Below are 22,447 nucleotides of genomic sequence, written 5' to 3'. Positions count from 1 at the left end.
GTAGGGCACTGCACCAATACTGCTCCCCACACACCCTTCTCATCTCAGCCACCCATGCATGTGGGGACAACGAGGTCCCCAAGGTGCTAGGCCTCAAAGCCGATAATGAGCAAGGAGAGCTTGAGGAAGGAGTAGCAGGCTAGTGCTGACAGCCCACCAAAACAAAAGTGAAGTGCAATGTGGGACGGAAGAATCGCAGGTGCTAACATGTGGAAATAGCAGGCATATAAGAAAAGTAGAATAGGAAGAAGAGCTTGTAACTGTCGATGCTTCTTTACTCCACCTGTGAGAGTTTAAATCTCTAGCACATTAGGTAACAGGAATAAGTATATAGAATATTTGAAAATACTTTTGGTTTATAGGCAATGTTAATGAGGATGCATGAACCTTCAGTCCCAGCTGTTGCCAGGGAGCAGACAAAGTGTCTCACCTCTCCTAGGTCACTGATCAAGCAAGACACAAACGATTCTGCAAATATCTAAATGAGCACACTTGCATAAGTATCAACTGATCATACACTGTTGTTTACTACACATTGGACAGTCAGGTCATAGCACAGAAATTTTGATAGGTGATGACATGAGGAACAAAGTTGTTTCTCCTCTAGAACAGCAGTTTTGCAAAACAGAAAGAAATGCTAGAAATATTCTTGCCAACATACTCATGAAATAATTCAGTGTGGATGTAATTTAGTACCAGAAAACACAAGCTTTTCCTTGAGAGGCTGTTACTGGGAGGACATTGAGTTGATTTTCATGCCTGACTAGGCCACATGAGAGCAAATATGCTGAGGGGTCTTGTGCTAAGACCTGTGAATTTTTTTTTGGTATCTGCTACCTTTCTCTTTGTAAAAGGGTTGAGTTCATTCAGGTGTTACCATCATTAGCAGTTTCATTAGCATAACAAATAGGCTTAATCTTCCCACTCTCCTGCCAGCTCTCCTACTCCTAGAGCAAACCTATGGGACCAAAGGAGAATTTGGTAACACATATTTACACAAGTTAATGAGCAGCTCATGCTGTAGGCATAAACTGACTGACGGACTGATATAATAAGATGGCCATAAAAGAGAGCTTAATCCTTTATGACACCTTTGGCCCATACTTGATACTTTCTTGGTAATCAGCCCCTCCTTAAAAAGGTAAAAAAAGAGGGATTTGGGATTTTAAACTTTACTGATGCACTGGTAGGTCCACAAATTGTTCATACAGACCCTCTGCTCAAGCATTTGCTAAAGCAGGCCTGAAACTGTGACTGATGCCAGTCACTCACACAATCAGAAACATGCTAATAAGGTATGGAAACAAATACAAGATTCCTGCCAAAAATCAGTAATGGGGCCTGATTTGTTAGTCACAGGATGACCTACAGTACTATTTGATGACAAAAGCAGTATAACAGTATTCAAAATCAATGTTGTTTTTGCTGCAAAATTCTCATCAAAGTGAATGAACATGAATAAAGGCAAGGAAGTCTGTATTTCCTCCTGCAGAGCTGGGGAGTCTGATACAACTTTCTTTTGCTGAACAGAGGATAATCTACAGAAAAAGGACCTGGAAAGGGTACCAAGGCTCAGCACACAGTATCTAGAGTGATTTGCAGGTGGCAGTCACACTGGCTGGGATGCTTATGAAGTCCAAAGCTAGTACAATGTAAGGCAGCTATTGCTGCAACAGCGCTCACAAATGAAATCAAATTTAACTTAGTTGCAAAATCTGTGGGGAAGGCAAGTATGGGGAGAAGGGAGACTGCAGGATTCAGAGAGGAACCCAAGACAAATCTGTAACTGAGATGCAGATTTGCTGTCAGCTTTGTATGATCCTGCTGATGATGAAAGAGACAATCCTGCCCTTCCCAGCTTCTTGGAGTGTAAATTTCCACCCCAATCTTTTTGTCAACACCAGCAACTACATAGCTATGCAGTAAGAGCACATTGTCTATCAAGCTGAAAACTAGCACTTATCCTATATATTTGTTTTCACCTACATCAGTCAGCTGATCCCCTACAGTCTCACCATCCTCCTGTTGATAAGGGAAGGGTCCTTACACAATCCTTTTGTAAGATTTGACCCACTTAAACCAGCTGGAAAGGTTGATGCTGAGATTACATATACAGCCCCAAGGTTTGAATGTAAAAGACATATCTGTGCTAAACTAATGGAGTAATTAGTCCTTAAGAATTATTTTACAACTCTTACTGAAACACAAGACCTGCACCGTCTGTCTTACTGGCTTGAAAGACACATTCAGCTAATCTAATTTTAATTCAGAAATATATATATATATATTTATAAGCCAAGAAAGAATTATTGCATGAATACTTGACCTTCTTTGGCACACATTCAGCTGAATCTGGATTTATTTGAAATATAAGATAACTGGTTAGAGAAATATATTTTTCTTTTTTTTTTTTTTTACAACAGAAATTCAAAAAAAACCCCAACAAACCAACAACAAAACCAGATATACTCTGACTTAGACCCTATTACAATGAAGAAAGGATACATAAGAATTCCTCTGTGCAATCAAGATTTTCCTGGATTGTAAAGTTTTCAAGAGAAACAAACTTTTATTACCTATAAATTTTAGAGTTAGATATGTGATCTGATGAACTAATGGCAGACAAAAGAAGGAGGTGAACTGGAAGAAGGCTAATGTCAGCCCCATCTACAAGAATGGCTTAAAAGCAGATCCAGGAAATTGTAGGCCCATCAGTTTGACTTCATTTCCTGTGAGTTTTGGAATTAATCCTCCCAGGGGCTGTCACAAGTCAGTTGAAGCATATGAGTGGGAACAGCCAGGAGGGATTCACTAGGGGCAAGTCGTGCTTGACAAACCTGATCACTTTCTACGTCGTGCTTGACAAACCTGATCACTTTCTACAACAAAGTAACCTTGCTGGTTGATTTGGGGTGGGTGGTGGGCATTGTCTACCTGGATTTCTCCAAGGCTTTCAATATGGTTCCTCACAGCCTCCTCCTAGAGAAACTGACATGTTACAATCCAGACAAATGGTCTGTGTGGTGGGTGGGGAAGGGGCTGGGAAGCTGCACCCACAGGGTGATGGTCAATGGCTCCTTTTCAAACAGCAACCTGTCACAAGTAGGGTCCTGCACTTGTTAAAACATAATCCAGGAGTGCAGCACAGGCTGGTATCTACCCGGGTGACGGGCAGCTCTATGGCAAGGGACCTGGGGGCTCTGGTGGACAGCAAGCTCTACATGAGCGAACAGTGAGCTGCCAACAGGATGCTGAGCTGCATTAGCGAGGGCACTACCAGCAAAGTCATTATCCTGCTCTACTCAGCACTTGTCAGGCCACACCAATATGTGCAGAAGCGGGTTAGGAAGCCTGGGAGTCAAATGATCCACTTCAGTGGGCGGCAGAGAGTTTGCTATTAAAGCTGCCGGGTTGCTTACAGCCAGGCAGGCATCTGAGGCACCCGGCTGGGAACATGGAACCCTGAACAAGTCAGGACATTGACAACTTGATACCTGCAAACCTGTAATAACAGAGCTTGTAGGCTTTCAGACAGCTAGGCAATGTCATTCTCTACTGATTTTATCCTTCACAAAAGAAATGCAGTTTGTGCAGCCTATGGATACCAGCATGTCTCAGTCCTAAACATTGTGATCTAGTTAGAATTTCCTAGTTCTGCAACTGTATCAGTACCTTACACATTACTATATCATACACATGCCTGTTCACATTCATCATTCACATAATCATTAATAAAAGCAAACAAATGCGCATTTTCCAGGGCTATCAAAGTGGCCCAGGGAAGAAGAGAGAGTGAAACAGGTGATGTGAAGCCATTTTGGCAGCAAAGACGTGTAGGAACAGGGAAGCAACCAGAAGGTGCCACTGCTGCTGATGGAAAGTGGAAAGAAGTCAAGGAGCAAAGCCTTGTTCACATAAGGTGTGAGTGATAATGCCCTGTAGCAACACTGACATTTTGTTCTGAGCATGGCAGTCATGTCACAGAAAATATTTCAACATTTATACCAAAGCAATGAAGAAAGTGAAGGAGATTAGGTGATCTCTATTACACCATCTTCTGTCCTTAATCTTCCTTCTCTAAAAATGTACAGATTTATATAATAATATTTCTTTTTAGGAACAGCAGAAGAGTAGGATTAAGTAGCATTTCAGCAGATGAACAGTCTACCTACTTTGCTTTCACAGCAGCTATGCTAGGTGTGCTCCTATGCAAGTACAACAGTGAAGAGTGATTTAAAAAAAAAAGCCATCTTATTTCCATCGCTACAGCCTGAACAGGGTATTAGAATGTCTTGGTGTTATCTGTTATCTGAAATGCGTGGAAAGAAAATTTTTGGCTAGAGCCCAATTTAGATAACATCGCCACAATTCCCATAGCTACAACTAAAGACTTTAGTGCAACATTTAAAAAATCTTGCCATTTGTGATACAGAATATGAAATAGTAATCTTTCTTCTTTCCCAATTACCAGTGCTTCAGTGGTAAGAAAAAAAAAAAGATAAATTGTAGGATTTCAAGTTCGATAGTGTTTTCTATCACATGCTGACTTTGCTGCATTCATTCAAAGCTAGGCTCACAGCTGTGAACTGAAACCTGAATTAACCTTAAATTCACTTAGAAATGGCAAATATTACTACAAACCCCTTGTTAAACTGCATTTTTGGAAGAATCATACTTCTGTTCCTTTGCACAGGCTACTAATTAGATTTTTAGATGAAGATATGATTGGCTTTGATTTTAATCTCTGAGCTGCCTTTAGACCTACCTGGGAACCAGTGAGATGGATCAAGCAAACTTTTAGCATTAAAAAACAATGTGTGACAGGAACATTTGATGAAAAGCAGGGCCACAGGGATCTGAAGTCTACAGTCCCAAGGAAAGAGCAAGCCATAGGAGACTGCAGTCCTCATACGGCCTAGAGTAGCAAAGAAATCTTGGCGCTTCATAGGTATATAAGCAATAGGGACTGCAAACTGGTGAGGGTTATACGGTTTCTGTAGAGGTCCTGACTCTACCTTTGGCACTGATGGCAGGCACCAGGCTACGCCCTCAGCCTGGTCCCAACCTTGTGCACAGACTCTTGTGTGATGCAGATAGCCTGACATACACGTCCTCTCCTGCCCTGATGGCTGTCGCATCAAACTGGTTCTATTACTACTTCAAGAGCTATTTGAGCTGCAAGTCCTTCATCAGGGCTTGGGAGCTCTTCAGTGCAGCCAGGTTTCCCAGCGGCAGTAGGAGAGGAAGATATCTCTGGGCTGAGCCATAGCTCTTCATCGTCCTCACAGGTGCCAGAGATCCCTCCAGTGCACCAGTGAGCAGTACTGGCAGGTGCCCCTGAAACATGACACCTCATTAACCATGGCAGAAGGGACCAAGCAGGCCTCACGTGTTTTTCATCTTTTGGCACACCAGTGGTGCTTCACCTTGTGGTGAAGTACCTGCTCCAGGACACAAGGACTGCTCCAAGCCCAGTGCCAGTGCTGCTGGTTTGTGCTTACCCCACTCCTGTGGAGCTTCAGGTCACACCCCAGGAGCTTCTCTCACACACACCACTGTAACAGGTCACATAGAAACCCACCAGTCATCTGGCCAGAGAAATGTCCTTGCAGGCTTGCGAGCTCTTCCTCACCCACAAAGTAGCAGGGTCACTTGCCCTTGGGCCAGGAGCCCCCCAGAGCCAGCCAGCTGGCTCAGGCCCAATGGGGAAGCTGCTGGGGTTACAAGCACAGCCCGTGGAAGACATCTATGCCCGCCAAGCAGCACACTCAACACAGCCCCAGCAGCGCGTTCTCCCGCTGTGCTTTTATGGACGCGGCCCCCGATGGGGCAGCGAGGCCTCTTTCTGCCGCCGTCAACGGGGCAGCCAGCTCCCTTTCTGCTGCCACCGCCTCCGCCCCGCCCGGCTTCCGGGCACGCTTGGAAGTGGGGCAGAGGTGAAGGCAGCCAGCCAGCCGGGAGGGCGAGCAGGCAGGCAGTGAGCCGGCTGGGGCGGCGGCGGGCCCAGGGTAAGCGGGGTTCTCCGCCCGCCGTGTTCCTCAGCTGGGGGCTGCGCGGTGGGGCAGAGGGTCGTGCCGGGGGGCTCAGCTCAGCTCGACTGTCTCCTCACGGCCCGGCCTCCCGGGCCGATCCGGTGCAGCTCCCCGGCGCGGGCCCTGAGCTGCCGTAAACACCGCGGCTGGGGCGCGGAGCGCGGCCGGGGCCGCCCTCGGGGGGGCTGTCCCCCCACGGCCTGACTGCGGCTGTGGGGGTCGCCGCGGGGGCGATTCCCCCCTCGGCAGCTCTTCGGCGGCAGCGGGGCGGGGAGAACAACAGGCCTCGAGTTGGTTTGTGGCGACATCTTCGGAAAAAGCGCCAGTAGCCGCCTGGTTGTCGCTTCCCGCTCTGTGTGCGTGGCTCCTGGGGCTCCCAGCCAACAAGGACTCCTCGGACCCGGGTCCGTCACCAGGCGCTTCCCTGATACGCGTCTTACCGTGTAAATGGCCTGCGCCGGGGGGGAGGGGGAGGAATGGAAGAAAACAGTTCGGGGAGATACATCGTCTGGCTCAAACTCAGGCTTTATTAAAGTACTGTTAATATTGTGCTGCAGATCTGCATCATGGAAAAGCAAGTGCTCAAATCCTCTGAGGAGCGAACATTTCAGTACCAAGATTCTCTGCCTTCCCTGCCCGTCCCTCCTCTTGGTGAATCTTTAAGTAAATACCTTGATGCAGGTAATGACTTAATCTTTTAATTGTAGTGTGGTGTGTGCTCTTGTAACCAGGCTAAACTGAAGGTGTTTGTGATTTGTAGAAACAGCTTGTATCAACTGATGTAACTGGGATGTTGAATCCAGACAAGTTTAGAGTACAAAAGCTCTTTTTCAGGTTCAAAACAGGAAACTAAGTGCCTAGAGCAACCCGAGTAAACATTTCTATTTTATTTCTGCCTTTCTTCAACATAGAGGGGAATTGGGAGTGTGGGAAGGTTAACTTTTTGGTTTGAGGTTTCTTCCCCATAAGGTTTTACTTTTATTTTATTTTTTTCGGCTGTATCAGCTAGCCTAATAAAATTCCTCCAGTCTACAAATTTTATTTTGCATAATGACTGCTTTGCTTGTTTATGTCAGGTTTTGACCAGGATCTTTGTTTTTTTTAAAAAAAAAAAAGTTGTTTCATACTTTTTCACATTTAGATGTTCTTCTTTCTCGCCAATGCTATTAACTGTACAGTAGTAGGAAAAGGCAGTGGTGGGCATTTTTGGAGAATTTCTGCCTTGAAATGTTGGCTGTCTAAAGATCACGTAAGAGAAAAACTTTGAAAACAACATCAATGCACATGTGTCTAGCTTTGTTTATAAAGCAGAGACAACTGGTTAGTTGTTGTCATATCAGGCTTTGACATGTGAGGGATGACAAAAATGCATTTCCTAGTATCTTGAGATTAGTTTCCTATTTTTCTTTAATAATTTTCAGAACTCTGAGACATCGAGCTTTTTTCTGGAACATCTACTTTTTGTCTTGCCATCTTACCTGTAATGCAGAAGTCTTAACAGAAGATCTTAACCTAGGAATTCTCTCCTTAGCAGAAGCATATTACACCAAAATTTCCCTTGCTTACAACAGAGACCATTGAGCTCACTCTGAGTTCCCTTTTATTCTGAGTGTAGTGGAAATGGCCCAGTAGATGGTAATAGGTTTTTTTTGTGTGTGTTTTCCTTATGTCATCATGTTTTGATGCAGAATGTCGAAATAGTGGTTTTAGAGAAAAAATGTGCATGTATGTGTGTCAAAAAATGTTTTATTTTAATTGTAGTGCAGGTTAATCAAAGTTTTGCTACAATAGTAGTGAATCTTCGATAACAGAATTGCCCTTTAGAGCTTAGTTTTATAAACCCATTTGGCTCTCTGAGTTAATAAATAACTCTCTAATGGAATGATAAAATCTGTCAGTGAATTTATTTCCTCTTGTCTTTTAATTATGATGTGTGTTTTCATAAATACCTTATCGCATGTCCCTTTTTTCATACAGAAGTTACTGCCTGCTTACTGTTCCTTGTACATGAATCATTCTATAACTTTCATTGTCCTTGTTGTTCTCCTTCAGTCTCACTGGAGGCTGGAGGAAAGTTAGTCCAGTATTTTTTGTTCTGCCACAGTCTTCTTTTGTTCAAATCACTTAAAGCTGGAATGTGCAGTGAACAATTCTAGACACTAGCTTGGTGATTCCTATTTTTTCAGCTCTTCATTTGCTTAGTCTGTAAAGGAAGGCAGGTGCTTCTGAAGAACAAATCAGAAGCTCCACATGACCCTCCATAGAGTTCTGTGGCAGCTGGTGGAGTTGCAGGACTCCTCAGGTGCAGTTTTAAATATATTGATTTAGTTATCTGGTAGATATTTCAGGTTTTCAGTAATTGCTTTCATCCACTAACATCTGTATTTATTTAAAAGTGTGTATTTGTTTTATTAGAACACATTGTGGTTTATTTACAGATTTTTAAAAAGTGTTTTCCATTTAAACATAAATTCTGAGTATTTTCCTCCCCTGCCTGTGGATATCTGAATCTTGGAATAAATCTCAGTATATAGATGTCTTTAACGTTTCCTTTTTACAGTGAAACCCTTTCTAAATCAAGAAGAATACCAGAGAACTGAGGATATAGTTAAAAAATTTGGAAATGGGATTGGGAAAGAATTGCATCAGAAATTACTGGAAAGAGCCAAAACAAGAAGGAATTGGGTATGTATTTAGATATGTAAGAAATCGTAGTTCAGCGTATGCCCCAGTTACTGGTGCATATGTGCTTTGCTAGGGTAGAAAATATCAGCATCTCTTTGGACAACAAATGGAAAGTTAGTTGTTCAGGATGTAATTTAACCATTTAGCTTTTTTGAATCTTAAGATCTTCCTTATGCTGCCACTTGGCCTGTGGATATGAAAAAAATTCACACATACATAAGTGAATGTGTTTGTTTTTTTTTTTCAAGGTTGACTGACTAGGAGAGTTCACTAACTGAAACGTTTCCTACCAGCTTTTGAATGCTTTATCTGTCAATCTCTTCTTCCATCACCTCCATTCCCCATCTCTCCACCCTACAAAAACAAAAAACCCTGAAACAAACGAACAAAAACCCAAACCTGGATTTTAGATTTTGCTCTCTATATCCTTCTTTCCTGAAGAAAGCTTTGTGGTTGCATTTTTTCTTCCACCATAGAAAGGGATACAAGGGAGATCGTTACTAAGTGGAATTAATGAGAACTTTGTAAATCTTAACATGACACACTCCAGAGCAGGGATTTTTCAGATTATGACAGAATAAATACATTATGAGCTGTCCATCCCAGATCCTCTCTCTCACAACTCTCCTTTCCTTCCATTCTTCATGGAGTAATCTGGTATTTGCAGTAGCCGCAGCTGACATCTGTAGGAGTTTAAGATGATGAATGTCATGGAAGAACACTTCGTAGTACACAGTTTAATAGTCTTGAGCAGTACTGAGTTTTGTTTCAAGCTTGAAAACAGAGCTATGTATGTCATTACTCTCAGCAATTAGTTTTGAACCACTGTCCTGTGTTCTGTTATATAGGAATCACTATTCAAATTTTTTTTTTTTTAAATGGAAAGGAGCAGGCAGTTGAACAACCAGGTGATTATTAAAGAATTAATGCCTAAAACTTATTCTGATGCTAAACACTTTTCATTTTCAGCTGGAGGACTGGTGGCTGAATGTGTCTTATCTTGATCTTCGCATATCAACGCAAATACACTGTAACATGGCAGGCCCCGGTCCCTATATTGAACACTGCTGGCCACCAAAAGAGGGCACTCAGATAGAAAGAGCATCTGTAAATGTATGGCACACCCTGAAATACTGGGATCTATTACGAACGTAAGACTTTAAGAAAAAATAATGGATTCTAAATATTAATGATATATGTGTACTTTAGTCACGAAAATCTGTTTACGTTCGTTGGCAGAGTTCTTCGTGGTAAAATATGGGATTGTCATACCTTGATGTACTTGCACAATTATCACCTCCCTTGTTTAATTTTGGTGTATTTGTTTACCACAGTGAGAAGGTGGCTATAGAGAGATCTGGGGACGCTATTCTGGACATGCACCAATTCCGAATGCTCTTCTGCACGTGCAGAATTCCTGGAATTACCAGAGACTCAATCGGCAGTTATTTTAAAACTGGTAAACAAATGCAATTTGGGGTTTGATACAAGCAAATAATTTTGTATTAACGGGCTAATGAAGTGGTTATTTTAACCATAAAATACTTGCTTCTTCAAGCATTAAATCAGATATTTGTTGTTGAGTGCTTACATAAGGAAGCAAAGAAAATATCTGTCTACAAAGGCCCTTTTTTGTCCAATATTTAGTCCTTTCTAAGTAAGATTAAAAGAAAGCTCTGCTTCAAATTGTTACTGGCCTGATGCCTATAATAGTGTGCTAGCATTAAGAACTTAAAAAAAGACAAATTCCATGTGTTATAAACATAGGTGGATTCCATGTGTTATACAGACAGAATTTCAGCATCGTTGCTAATTTCATATTTTTCCACAAAATGTGTTTCTCGAGTGTGCTGCTGTACATTCTATTGGGATAATTTTTACTTACCTTCTGTCAGTGTTTTGTACTTCTGTATATTTTCTCAGACAGTTTTAAAAAATTCTTCAAATTTGCAATAAGGTCATGCAAATGGGCTTCAAAAGTTATTCTTTCTTCTTTACTGTTTTTAGCTCTATGAAATCTGCCTCAATTTGAACACAAATGGGTCTGTAGGACTTGCTGATTGTTTTTCCTGTATCTGTCACTCACTTTATCCCCGCAGTTAGATTTTCATATTTTGTTTTTTGTTTCTTTTCAGCGACTGAAGGTGAATGCCCATCTCATTTAATAGTCCTGTGTCGAGGTCGAGTGTTTGCATTTGATACTATCTACGAAGGCAGTATGTTGACTCCTGCAGAGATATCCAGGTTTTCAAACTACCTTGTTTCAAATGAACTATGCTATTGAAGTTACATACCAAATCCTCTTTGTTAACTTCAGTTAACTTTCTTGGTTTAGTGCCAGAGTTGGCTTAGGTTATGGTTGGACTCGATGATCCTGAGGGTCTCTTCCAGCCAAAATGATTCTATGTTTCTATGATCCCCTTCACCGCAAAGAATAAGGTGTGACAGAGGCTATAGCTTCTCCTATAGCTGAGGGTTGAGATTTGAGTAAACTCTTGTTTAGTGGCTGGCATCTTCTTGCCATCATCTTGTAAGATACCCATTACCCATAAAACATCATGCAAAAGAGCTGAATTAAGATGTTTCAGTAGGAATCAACATTTATGTGTAAAGTTTCTTGATGTGGAATTATTAGGATTATAAGTAACATAATTCCTTTCAGCATCAATTGACATTGATCGTTGTCTCATTACTACTTAATGATCACCACCAATCTCATATTGATTCAAACGTAAGACACTTGCGGTCAATTTTCTCAAAAATTGAGAGGCTGGAATTCCTACTGGGGAGCACAGCAGAGTCCAGTATCACAGTACATATTGATGGGCTTTCTACTAGTTACAGAGCAGCACAGTAGCATTTCACTTACATTTCTTGCCTTTGTGCCAGACCTGAGCTGCTGCAAAGGAACAGAAGGAAAGAATTTAAATAGTTCTTTAAATAGTAAATTTCAGTACTAGTGCAACTGGCAATGTTTAAAGCTTTCCGAGCTGTATCTCCAGTCTCCCAGTAGCATGCAGAGGTGCCAGCTTTTCCAGTTGGCAATACAGCTGTGGCCACAAGGTTTTCTACTCTTTTGGTCAAACTCTGGTGTCACATCCAGAGGTGGTTTCAACGTAAGTCTCTTGTGATCAGCGTGGGATCCATATACATCTACTTAATAAAGAGGGATTGTACATTTCATCTAGGAATAACTTGCTGCATTTGTCAATTTGCTGTTTATAGAGCGCAACAGAAGACTTTGGTAATTGGAAATTGGCAAAAGGTGGATGGTCAAATTCCTTAGGCAATACAAAAACTAGTTAGAAGCTCAAAAGTAACGTTTTTTTTTAAAGTCTAGTGCTTATATACTAAAGATATTTCAACATATGTATTTCTAATGTCTGTAGTTTTACCTGTTAGATCAAGCAAGTAACAAAGAAATGAACACCTGGAATATAGACAGAAACCCCTAAAGCTTCCTATTATCTATAGAAAGGGCAAGTTGTTTGGGGTTTGGTTTTTGGTATTTTGTAACCTTGTTGTGGGTATCTTATGTTTTTGACAACCATGTATAATAACTAATGATCAGTACTGAAATTCAACGGGCAAGAGTGCCAGAACGAAGGGCAAGACAGATTAAACACCTGTAATGTGTGGAGTTTTTTTCACACCTAAAACAATGTGAAAAACTGAATTTGCAACTAAAAAAACCCCTTTCTGTTAGTAGCTTTTCAAATGGCAAATACAAGGAAAAAGTAAGAAGAGAAGTATTCTTCTGTAGTTTAGTCTCTCTGTTTAGGATGTCCTGTAGCTACTGTTCTGCTTTAAATTTCAGAGTTTATCTTGAGTGGAAGTTTTCCCCTTCTATCTCATTAGTTGCTATAAAAACTGCAAAGCTGCAGTATTGCAGATGTGTGCTAATTAGGAAAGTTTGATCTGCACGGCAAAGTCTTAAATCTAGTTTTAAATTAAGTGTGTACGTAGCACTTAGGATTGCTTACATCTAAGGTTTTACTGGGCCAGGAGATGCAATTTGAATTAACCATTAGTGACTGAAAACAGAGCAGGTCTTCAGGTGCCCTTAGGGTCTGACGGAGCTGCTTCATACTTCCTGGAAATTCACATTAATTTGTGAATGTGAAACCAAAACTCCAGCTTGGCAAAACAAAAAAAGAGGTAAAAAGGATGACTTTTATCTTCTCTCCAAATTCTCTTTGTTAACTTCAGTTTTTGAAATCTTCTTAAAGGCAACTTACGTACATCCATAAAAGATGCCATAGTGAACCAGATGGCCCAGGACTGGCAGCCTTAACAAGCAACGAAAGGACAAAATGGGCAGAGGTGAGAACACTTTAGTAGCTGGATCTTCAGAAGAGCATTGTGATCACTAGAAATATGTCATTTCACTTAGCTTTGTCTTTTTCTGCTTTCTAGTTACGCGAATATTTGATTGCCCTTGATCCAAAAAACGTAACTCTTCTGGAAAAAATTCAGAGCAGCTTGTTTGCAGTCTGCCTGGATGATTCTAGTCCCCATGCAACTCCTGAAGACTACAGCGAGGTAGCTAAGGGGTTTTGATAATTCATATTTTGATTACATAAAAATTTCCTCTGCATGTTTGCAATGCTCTTTCTATAGTAAAGTAGCACTTCTGACTCTTCCAGAACAGAGAAGATGAAGCAGATCAATGTGCAGATAGTGCTACTTGTTGATCCACAGTATTAAATAGTTTGAATTGTTAGGACGTTTGAAGTGGGAATGGCTGAAATCTGTCTTCAAAATCTTTTAGCCCTCTATGCATCAGAAATATAGTCATCAACTTGTTATCACTGTGAATTTAAAAACTTAGGCTTATAATCGTTGTTCATTTTCGACTGGATGAAAAAGTCTTATGTCTCAGGGAAGTCTCACTGGCTTAATATAGGCTTGGTTTAGCTGACAGAGGTTGTCTGGTTTTGAAAACCCACAGTGTGTAACTTTTGCTTTAGGTTACAAGGCTGGCGCTCACAGGTGATCCAGCTGTACGCTGGGGAGATAAATCCTACAATAGCATATTCTTTTCTAATGGAACCTGTGGCTCATTCTGTGATGTAAGTTGAAAAATCCCTCCTCTTATAAACTTTTCAGGTATTTATTTACTAAGTTTTCCGTTTCAGAGTATTATTTTAAAATTTAGTGTGTTTGATTTTTAGTATAGCCTTCTGTACCAGGCACCTTGTTTGAAAAGTTTCCAAAAGCAGCCTGTTTGTGTAGTGTTTGATATTGCAGCGTACTTGAATTAACAACATGGGTTCTGAAATCATAATCTTATTTTTTAAAGTATTTCATGAGGAGTTCCAAAGACAAAAAAATACATTGCACAAGAAGGCTTAAAATTAACTCTTTGTATTATGTAGCTATTTAAACAGCTGTGCTTTTAAACTCGCATTTTTAAAAATTCATTACCGAATGGCCAGAAGGGCCAACATCCAGCCTGAAATCTGCTTGTCCACAGCAGTGCTCTGTTGTGCCTCCCTCCCTGGCTGCAGAGCACTCAAACCGGTGGCTGGACTTACCGTAGTTCTTTATGTGTTGTAGAACTAGAAAAATAAGTCCAGCACTGTGTAGGGAGGAGAGTGAGGTAGGGGAAAAAGCTATTTGATCCTCTTGCAGTAATGCAAATAATGTGATATCTTGTCTTGTATGATTCCAGCATTCTCCTTTTGATGCCATGGCTTTAATCACCATGTTAGGTGTTGCTGAAAAGAAGATTATTGAAAATGAGGGAAAATGGAAGGTATCTATCCTCTAACTTTCAAGTGTAGCAGTTAATGTGGGGTTTTTTTCCTTGTGGATAATGTTTTGTGTTTTCTTGCTTTCTTTCTTTCTGTCACATTCTCCCAGGGATCAGACAAAGTGAGGGATATGCCATGGCCAGAGGAACTTGTATTCACAGTGGATCAAAATATTATAAATGAAATTGGACGTACTAAAGAAATGTATTATAAAAAGGTGGAATTTCTTACTGTTTCTCTTAATTATCAGTGATTTTTTTTTTTTTTTTCCTCCATTCTGTTTATGTGTTATAGTGGTCTTTCTCCATGCTGGAGAACAGAGATGATTATGTTATTGATAAATTGATGAATCAGGGGACTTAACACCATAGTTAAATTTGCTACATTATTGGTTTATGCTAAGCATGTTTGATTTGAAGTGGACTGAGTTGTTATTTCTAGCCCTCTGTGACTTTTCCTCCTTTGACATGCCAGGTATCTGACTTGCAGCTAGTGAATTATGCCTTCACGTCATTTGGCAAACAGTTGATCAGGAAGAAGAAACTTCATCCTGATACATTTGTGCAGCTTGCCCTTCAGTTGGCTTATTACAAATGCCATGGACGGTAAGAAAAGCTCCTCACCCAGATTAGGAATAAAAAAACCAAATTCTTGAGTGAAGGGATCGATCTAGAGATATAATGCAGTGGACTCTGCACTGTGTAATTTGCTATGCTGCTCTAAGAATGAAGAAGGGTTTTTTTACTGTGAAGACTTGAGTAGGGCCTTGTTTTGTGCTATTGAAATCCACCGGGCCTGTGCTCTTGGCTTCAGAAGAATTGTGTCCCTGTGCCCACAAGGATCATGTGTGTACATACTGTGGAATAGAGGGCAGAAGTCAACCCATGAAAATGTGGATTAGTAAATAGTTGGACAAATGCCAAACATACGATGGGCTGGGATTCTTTAATGCCAAGCAGTTACTCAGATGGGAAAGAAAGCTTTATCTGTAGCAAGTAACAGCCATGAGTAAAATAGTTTGTCTTCCGAACCTGTAAAAAACCTCGCAAACCTCAGTGTCTCACTTTCCTTAGCACCACTAGGTGTGAAGGTTTGGGCAGAATAACAGAGCTATAGACAGTGGCCCTCTGAATGCTTGGTTCTGCATTTTTGGGAGCGTCATTTTATTTTGTATTCTTAGTAAAAGACAGCATTCTTCCTGGTATAGGTGATCCCAAATTTTCTTTTGCTAAATTGCACTGATCATAGCTTGTGTAAGTCATAACTGACCTGAGGAGTATTGCTTGCTTCAGAAAAAGGAGAGTTTCATCATATGAGCGTGGTTCTTAGTCACTGGAGATGCCTGTCTCATCATAAGAAAGGTTGATACATCTCAGTTTGCTGAACGTAGGAATAAATCGTCTGACTAAAATAGCCCGTGAAATCTGTTCTGAACATGCAAGTATGTTTCTTGTCAGTCGTATATTAATTGGCAGACTGTCATAGGGCTGGGGTGCTGAGTGAGCATCAGTGTGCAACAGAGGAGGATTTGAGCCTTTTCCTTATAAATACATTGAGAGAGACAGCTTATTTTTAGTGTGTCTCTTAATTTTTGAGTTTTTTGAGAGTGTAGATTGTTTCTTTAGTGGAAATACATAGTGAAATTGAAGCTTGTGTAATTTCAGCTTATTTGTAGTAGAGGCTGGTAGATCTACAGTGTGTAGAAAATAGCCATGACAATCTAGTCTTTCCAAGGCACAGTTACAGGCAGCACTGGCAGTTTTTCAGTCATCTGTCTCATAAAAGCTTGCAGAACTCCTTTGTTGCTTTTTTCCAGACAAAAAATTTGGAGAAAATTAGTGGCTTACTGATACTGGTAACTAGGCTAGATGTGTAGGGTACTTTGCAGAACTTTTTTTTTTTTTCCTTGAGAGACCATATAGTTTCATTATTTTAATGAGATACTCTTCTCCAATTTTTCTTCTTAGTCCGGGCTGCTGTTACGAAACTGCCACGACCAGGCGTTTCTATCATGGCCGCACAGAGACCATAAGATCGTGTACTATGGAAGCAGTGGAGTGGTGCAAGTCCATGCTGGATCCTTCTGACAGTGTAAATACTGAGATCCTACTTTAATCATCACGTGTTTAGAAGGCCTGCCATTTGAACTGCTTAAAACTTGGTTTGTTATTGTCTCATTAATGGCAGTTGGCTTGTTTCCAGTGAAGCATATTTCAAATGTTGCTTGAAGTCACTGTGAGTGACTGTGAAGTCACTGTGGTCACTGTGAGTCGGGCAAGCTCTCATGTCTGGGCTTGTTTGGTTTTCTATTCTATTAACCTCTTGGTTTCAAAAATGTGTCTTGACTTACATTTACACTGATTTTTTTCATACCTTAAAAAGTGACAGGGTTGGAACCAATGTATTCTGCTGTCGAGTGATCTCTTAATTGTTAAGTGAAATCAAGACATGTTAATCTAATAATTGTATCTGAGAGCAAGTTTGAAATCTGTGTCCTGGTGGCAACAGGGATGTATTCAGAGTTTGTCTCTGAATAGCTGAACCAGTGGCCTTTTCCCAGCAAGTGCCCTCTGGTCCTTGGCTGGCAAGACACATGGTGCCTTTCTTGCCAAGTGAGAGCTGTACTAAAGCTCTTTCTGTTGTCCTCACTGCACATTTCTCAGAGCCTGGGAAGTGAGGCAAGGAGATTTTTTGAGACAAAGGGCTGCATTTCTTTAGGAAATTAAAAGGCTCTGTATTGTTGATGTATCTGAGAAACACACAGGAATATGGCTCTCAGGAAACATGTGTGATTGATAATTATGGCCTTCATGAACATATTTTCCTTGTCTTCAGTGGCTTCTTTTTGGCATGTGCTGCAGCTTTAAAATTCAGTTTTCCTGCCTTTGTTCAGATCTGCTTCCTATAGCAAATATGAATTCCTCTTATTTTCCTGTTCTTCAGTTATCTTGTAACCAGTTGTCAGGATTTTATGGCTAATATGTGTAGAGGTTTGTTATTTCAAACACTAACTGTAGCCTTATTTTATCCCTCTTTGTCATTTTAAATAGGATTTCCAAATATCTTCCTATTGCTATTTTTTTGTATTATGAACTCTTGGGCATTGAAAAAGCATTTAATACGTTCAATAGTCTTGAAATTAAGATGCTTAAAAGTCTACTTCTAAGGTACTAGAAAATACCTAAAGTTAGGTACTCCAGTAAACTCCTTTTGTCCCAAATTTTATTTGCCTCTTATGAGCTTAGTAGCTTGATTTTCATCCAAATTGAGTGGTTGCTGCCCTTGTTTCACATTTTCTGCTGCAGCCTCCCGTATAATGAATAAAAGGTTTTCTTAAGTAGTTAGGAAGCTAGTAAGATGTAAGATCTTACAAACCAAGGTCTTGGGTGTCTAGAAATGTTTCTCTAGGACTCCTTTACTAAATCATGTATTTGTATTCTGTTCTTTCTGGTTTTAATGTGGAAGTTTCAATTAAAAAAACAGTTGGGCAGAACTACTGTCATAGAAGTAATGCTTCAAGCAGCAGAGAAGAGCTGGGAGTGTAGTTGGTATTGGCGTGGATTTTAATGAAGGTCTTTTTTTGTTTGATTTTCTGCTTTTGCTTCACAGATTTTTCTTTTAATTTGTGGTGTTTATTGTTTTTTCTGGTTTTTTCCTCCATGAGAGATGATCATGTAAATGCGACTGCACTTGCTGAAAACCAGTGTGCTTCTAAAGAAGTGGTATTGTAGAAAATTTTTGGTTTTGGTAATTGTGTTTCACAGTGGCTGACTGCCATTGTTTCAGCTTGTTTGGGAAAGAGCATGAAGTTTAGAATATTACTCAGTGCAAAACTGATGTGACTAACAGAACAGAGATAGAGGAAACAAATGAGCAAATTCTCCTGAAAAAGGAATTTGGACTGGGGAGAAAGAGTTAGAGAGAGGCTTCAAGTTCCTTCATTTTCTTCTATCTAAAATTGCTAGAAACTGGAAGGGAAAAAAACTTGATCTGTGATTCCTGATGTGTTACTCATTTGGATAAGTTTTTCTTATTTATTCCCTTTTAATCCTGTTTCCCCTACTTTACACAGAATTATCAACGACTACAGCTGATGCATAAAGCATTTGCAAAGCACAATAAAATGAGGAAAGAATGTGAGAATGGAAAAGGTACTCTGGGATCAAAAGATTTTTTGTTTTGTTTTTTTCTTGTTGGGTGAAAAGGGAATATTTGTGTTAGCTAATACATTTTCTGTGTCTCCTTGTTTTCAACCTGAATAAAAACTACCCCTTAACATTTTATAATTGAATTTCAGGGAGAAGAACTGAAACCTAGTCCTTTTACCCTTCCTTGTGCTCCAAAGATATATTCAGTTTGAAAATAAATTCACTTTTTCTGCCCAGCTAAACATTATTTCAGAATACCTTCTTATCAAATATATGATTGGCTGGAAAGTGGGAAATGCAGTCTTTTAAGGTAGAGGAGACATTTGGGTGAAATTCTAATCCAACTGGGTTAGCATGTTAAGTTATTCTATGAATGAGAAAGAGGAGCTGCGAAATAGTCACCTGATGCATGTTCATACTTTCTCCATCGTACCTGGTGAATTATCTAGGCAATTGTGGCCCTGAAAGCCTTTTCACCTTGTCCGTGTAGTTGCCAGTGGGCCAGTTTCACTGCGTGGAACTCCTCCTTGGCGAAACGGGTGGGTTTTTTTAGTTTTTGTTTTCTATAGGAACTGTCCTGGATTTATATTCCTAAGCTCATTTGCATTTGAGCTCAGTGTTGCCAGCTGAAAGTGATGGAGGCCTCTTAGAATAAATATTTGGGAGATGTTTTTGTGTGCTACAATATGAGTCTTGATTTTTAGTAGACTGTCATTTATCTGTCCTTCAGCTCCTATTTGAGCTTCCAGCTACCCAGACCAGAAGAAGCAGAAAAACAGGAAATGCTGCTGTTAATGATAGAGTATTTGCATTTATTTGACAGGCTTTGATCGTCATCTTCTGGGTCTCCTACTCATAGCACAGGAGCAAGGACTGCCAGTGCCAGAACTGTATATGGACAATGCCTTCACAACGAGGTAATTAGTGTTGTCCTGTGGGGAGGTTGTATCTCTTGATACTGAGTCTTTATTACATTGGCCTTATGCATGCTGATTTCTTGATCTCCAGAACAAAATACCTTTTTTGTAAAACTTACTTTGTTTGAAATTATCTTTGAAAGTCCTGGTTTTGTTTTGTGTTGTTTTACAGTGGAGGAGGTGGGAATTTTGTTCTTTCAACTAGTCTGACTGGCTACACTAGGTTTAATGGATCTACACTCCCTATGGTACCTCATGGCTATGGCTTCTTTTATGCAATCAGAGATGACAGGTAAGGATGTCATTTCATTTTGGGCATGGTTATGGCTCTGTCACAAAAGGAAAGGCAGCTAACAGCTGGAATGAGGAAAGGGAAAGACAGAAGAAACACAGCTGAATGTGTAAGAAAAGGTCAAGTGAGGCACATGAGAACAGAGACAGTAACATTCTGGGAAAGCACGTGTGGGAGGAATAATGAACGGTAGAGGTGAAGTGAGCACCAAGATACTGACAACAGTCAGAAATGAAAGAGTGGAGAAGGTCAAAGAAGGGAGGAACAAAAGAAGTTAACTTACTTAAAAATAAGCTTTTGTTTTAGAGATCATTAAATGTAACATGCAAAGATTTTTTTTTTTAAGTAGCAATTGACTGAGAACAGAAAGAGCGAAAGGTGACTAGAAAGGTGAGCACATTGGTCATCGTCCTTGGGTGTGACAGACACATCTCTTGACTCAGACCAGACCTCTGAGTAACAAGGAGAAGCTAAAACATTTGGCTTCGCTTCTCATAAAATGGTTGGATTTAAAAAGATCCAAGTTTGGTTTGTCTTATGGACAAAAATTCTTGCTTCTTTATCAAATCCAATAAACTACGTTGATTATAATATGTTGTGATAACTTGCTATTTTGTGATTTAGGTGTAATTTGGATGACTTCTTCCTAAAGCTAAATATGTTTGTGTGCAGTTTTGATTCAGTTTGAGAATACAAACCATTTATACTTTGATTCATGGCTCTGTTAAGATAAATAGAACTAGATAAAGATTTACCTTTTATTAGGTAAGTAGAAAAAAGTACTTTAAACCTTGAACTAGTTACAGAGAAGAAATATAATTCACACTGTTTGCAAATACAGTGGAAAAGTTACTTTACTGTGTATGTGGAAGCAACTATTTAAATCAAAGTATCTAGTTTCAAGATCTGTTGACATTATTGCTTACTGAAAGCACTAGGGATCCGAGTCCTTTGTGGATGTTGAGACAGTATGTTTGTGTGACAATTTTTGCTTCAGAATTTATGTGAACAGTTTCACATTTCAGGGCCATTTGTGTGACTTTTGTCCTACACCATGACAGTTGATCATTGTTTTCTGTACTGATAGGATTGTTGCTACCTGTTCTTCTTGGAAGTCGTGTCCAGAGACCGATGCAGAGGTGCTGTGCAGAACTGTGTTTCAGTGTTTTCAGGACATGCTGCATTTAACAATTGTGGCTCAGCTGTAAGGTTGATTACTATGTAAAAGCCTTTGCAACTCACAAGTAATACTTAGAAATGAAAGGCTACGCAAGAGTACTGTTATAGTCAAGGTAAGACATTTAATGATCTATGTGAAGTCTACCTATTATTATGGGATTTACTGTGGTAAGAGTATCATAGCCATTTGCAACAGCAATGCAAGCAGTAGTACCTTAACTATGTAGAACTATGCAATATTAAAATATGCCTCAAAAATGCAAACATACTAGAGAGATGGGGTGTTGGAAGTGGAGAGTTTATGGGAGACTTGCATTTATGATCATAGCAGTAACATGTAGAACACTTTCTAAACGGTCTACTGATACTATTTACACCAGTGGAGCACTTATCTGGGTACTTAAGAATAACTACACTATCCTTTTAGGTGATTATACTTCCTACTCATAGTGGTTTATGGAATAGAAGGGCTGCCTCAATCAGGCTGTATGTTATTTTATAAATGATCTTTAATTTTTGCTGTTGGGTTTATACCCAATAAATGTTGTATCTGTAAATGGGGATGATTCCACTACATTTGTATTAGGAGAGGACAACAGTCTGAACTCTTGAAAACTGAGCTCTCAATAATAAAGGCAGAAACCAGCAGGTGATTTTCATGTTCCTCAAGAGTTTTTATCTTTTAGTGAACTGTGAATGTCTGCTTCTTTACACTAATAATACACAATAAGCACTGAATGCAGTTGGATATAAATTTCAGAATTTTAAGACTTGAATCCTCTGTTTGAGCAGCTTTGCATTTTCCTGTCATATAAATAAAATTATTCTAAAAATAAGCTTTGTATGGATTGATTTGTGGGTGGACTGTTGAATGTGTGGCAACTAAAGCTTGTGTAACAGAAATGATCTTAGGAACAGATGAACTTGAAATAGAGGTTCTACATTACCCTTTGTTTTCTCTTGTCTCTGGTTTTTGGAGTTTTGAGAGAGATCAGAGATGATTATTTGTTTTAGAGAAATAACTGAAGCAGCCTCTTTGCCATCGGGAAGCTCTGTGGTTTATTTTTTTCCACCCTAGCAATAACAGAGTTTCCTTTTTTATTTCCTTAAAGCCTGACACTTCTCTGAGTAACAGGCCAAGGTGTGTTACACTGTCTTGTTGCTCTCAGAAACTAGTCTAGTTGTTTTGGCCTTTGTCTTCTCTGCCTTTATTGGTCTAGTTCTACATCCTGTCTCAATTATATCTGACAACCATTAATTGTTTAATGGTTGATTTTATGTCTTTCAAAGTTCATACAGAGAAAGAATCAGTTCGTGTTCTGGAGTGCTCATAATAGCCTGCTCTCTTTCTTGGAGGTGAATGACTGTCTGAAATCTCTTGGTTAGTGGAGCATGTGTCTTTATGATGCTGTGGTTTCTGTGAGATAGATTAGGAGTT

General features: G+C 39.9%; 1 protein-coding gene across 6 annotated transcripts; it reads left to right on the top strand.

Annotated features, from left to right (window-relative positions):
- Positions 1-5,918: 5,918 nt before the first annotated feature.
- On the top strand, positions 5,919-21,751 carry CROT (carnitine O-octanoyltransferase). Of its 6 annotated transcripts, none has more exons than XM_080339528.1 (17): positions 5,919-6,008; positions 6,590-6,713; positions 8,593-8,717; positions 9,687-9,868; positions 10,052-10,176; positions 10,853-10,961; positions 12,947-13,040; positions 13,134-13,259; positions 13,688-13,789; positions 14,392-14,475; positions 14,583-14,690; positions 14,948-15,078; positions 16,441-16,564; positions 18,546-18,624; positions 19,445-19,538; positions 19,711-19,830; positions 20,918-21,751. In XM_080339528.1, exons 2-17 carry the CDS (start codon positions 6,599-6,601, stop codon positions 21,036-21,038), a joined length of 1,839 nt encoding a protein of 612 aa, XP_080195654.1. In that variant the 5' UTR covers positions 5,919-6,008; positions 6,590-6,598; the 3' UTR covers positions 21,039-21,751. The 6 variants fall into 6 exon arrangements, 5 of the variants coding, with proteins under 5 accessions (XP_080195654.1, XP_080195658.1, XP_080195656.1 ...); XM_080339530.1 differs by lacking the exon at positions 5,919-6,008 and adding an exon at positions 6,403-6,436; XM_080339529.1 differs by lacking the exon at positions 5,919-6,008 and adding an exon at positions 6,432-6,475.
- The last annotated feature ends 696 nt before the right edge of the window (positions 21,752-22,447 follow it).

This window comes from Nesoenas mayeri (assembly GCF_963082525.1).
Source record: "Nesoenas mayeri genome assembly, chromosome: 2".
In the NCBI taxonomy this organism is placed as follows: domain Eukaryota; kingdom Metazoa; phylum Chordata; class Aves; order Columbiformes; family Columbidae; genus Nesoenas; species Nesoenas mayeri.
The sequence above is the reverse complement of the archived record's forward strand: the minus strand, read 5'-3'. Positions and strand labels throughout refer to the sequence as shown.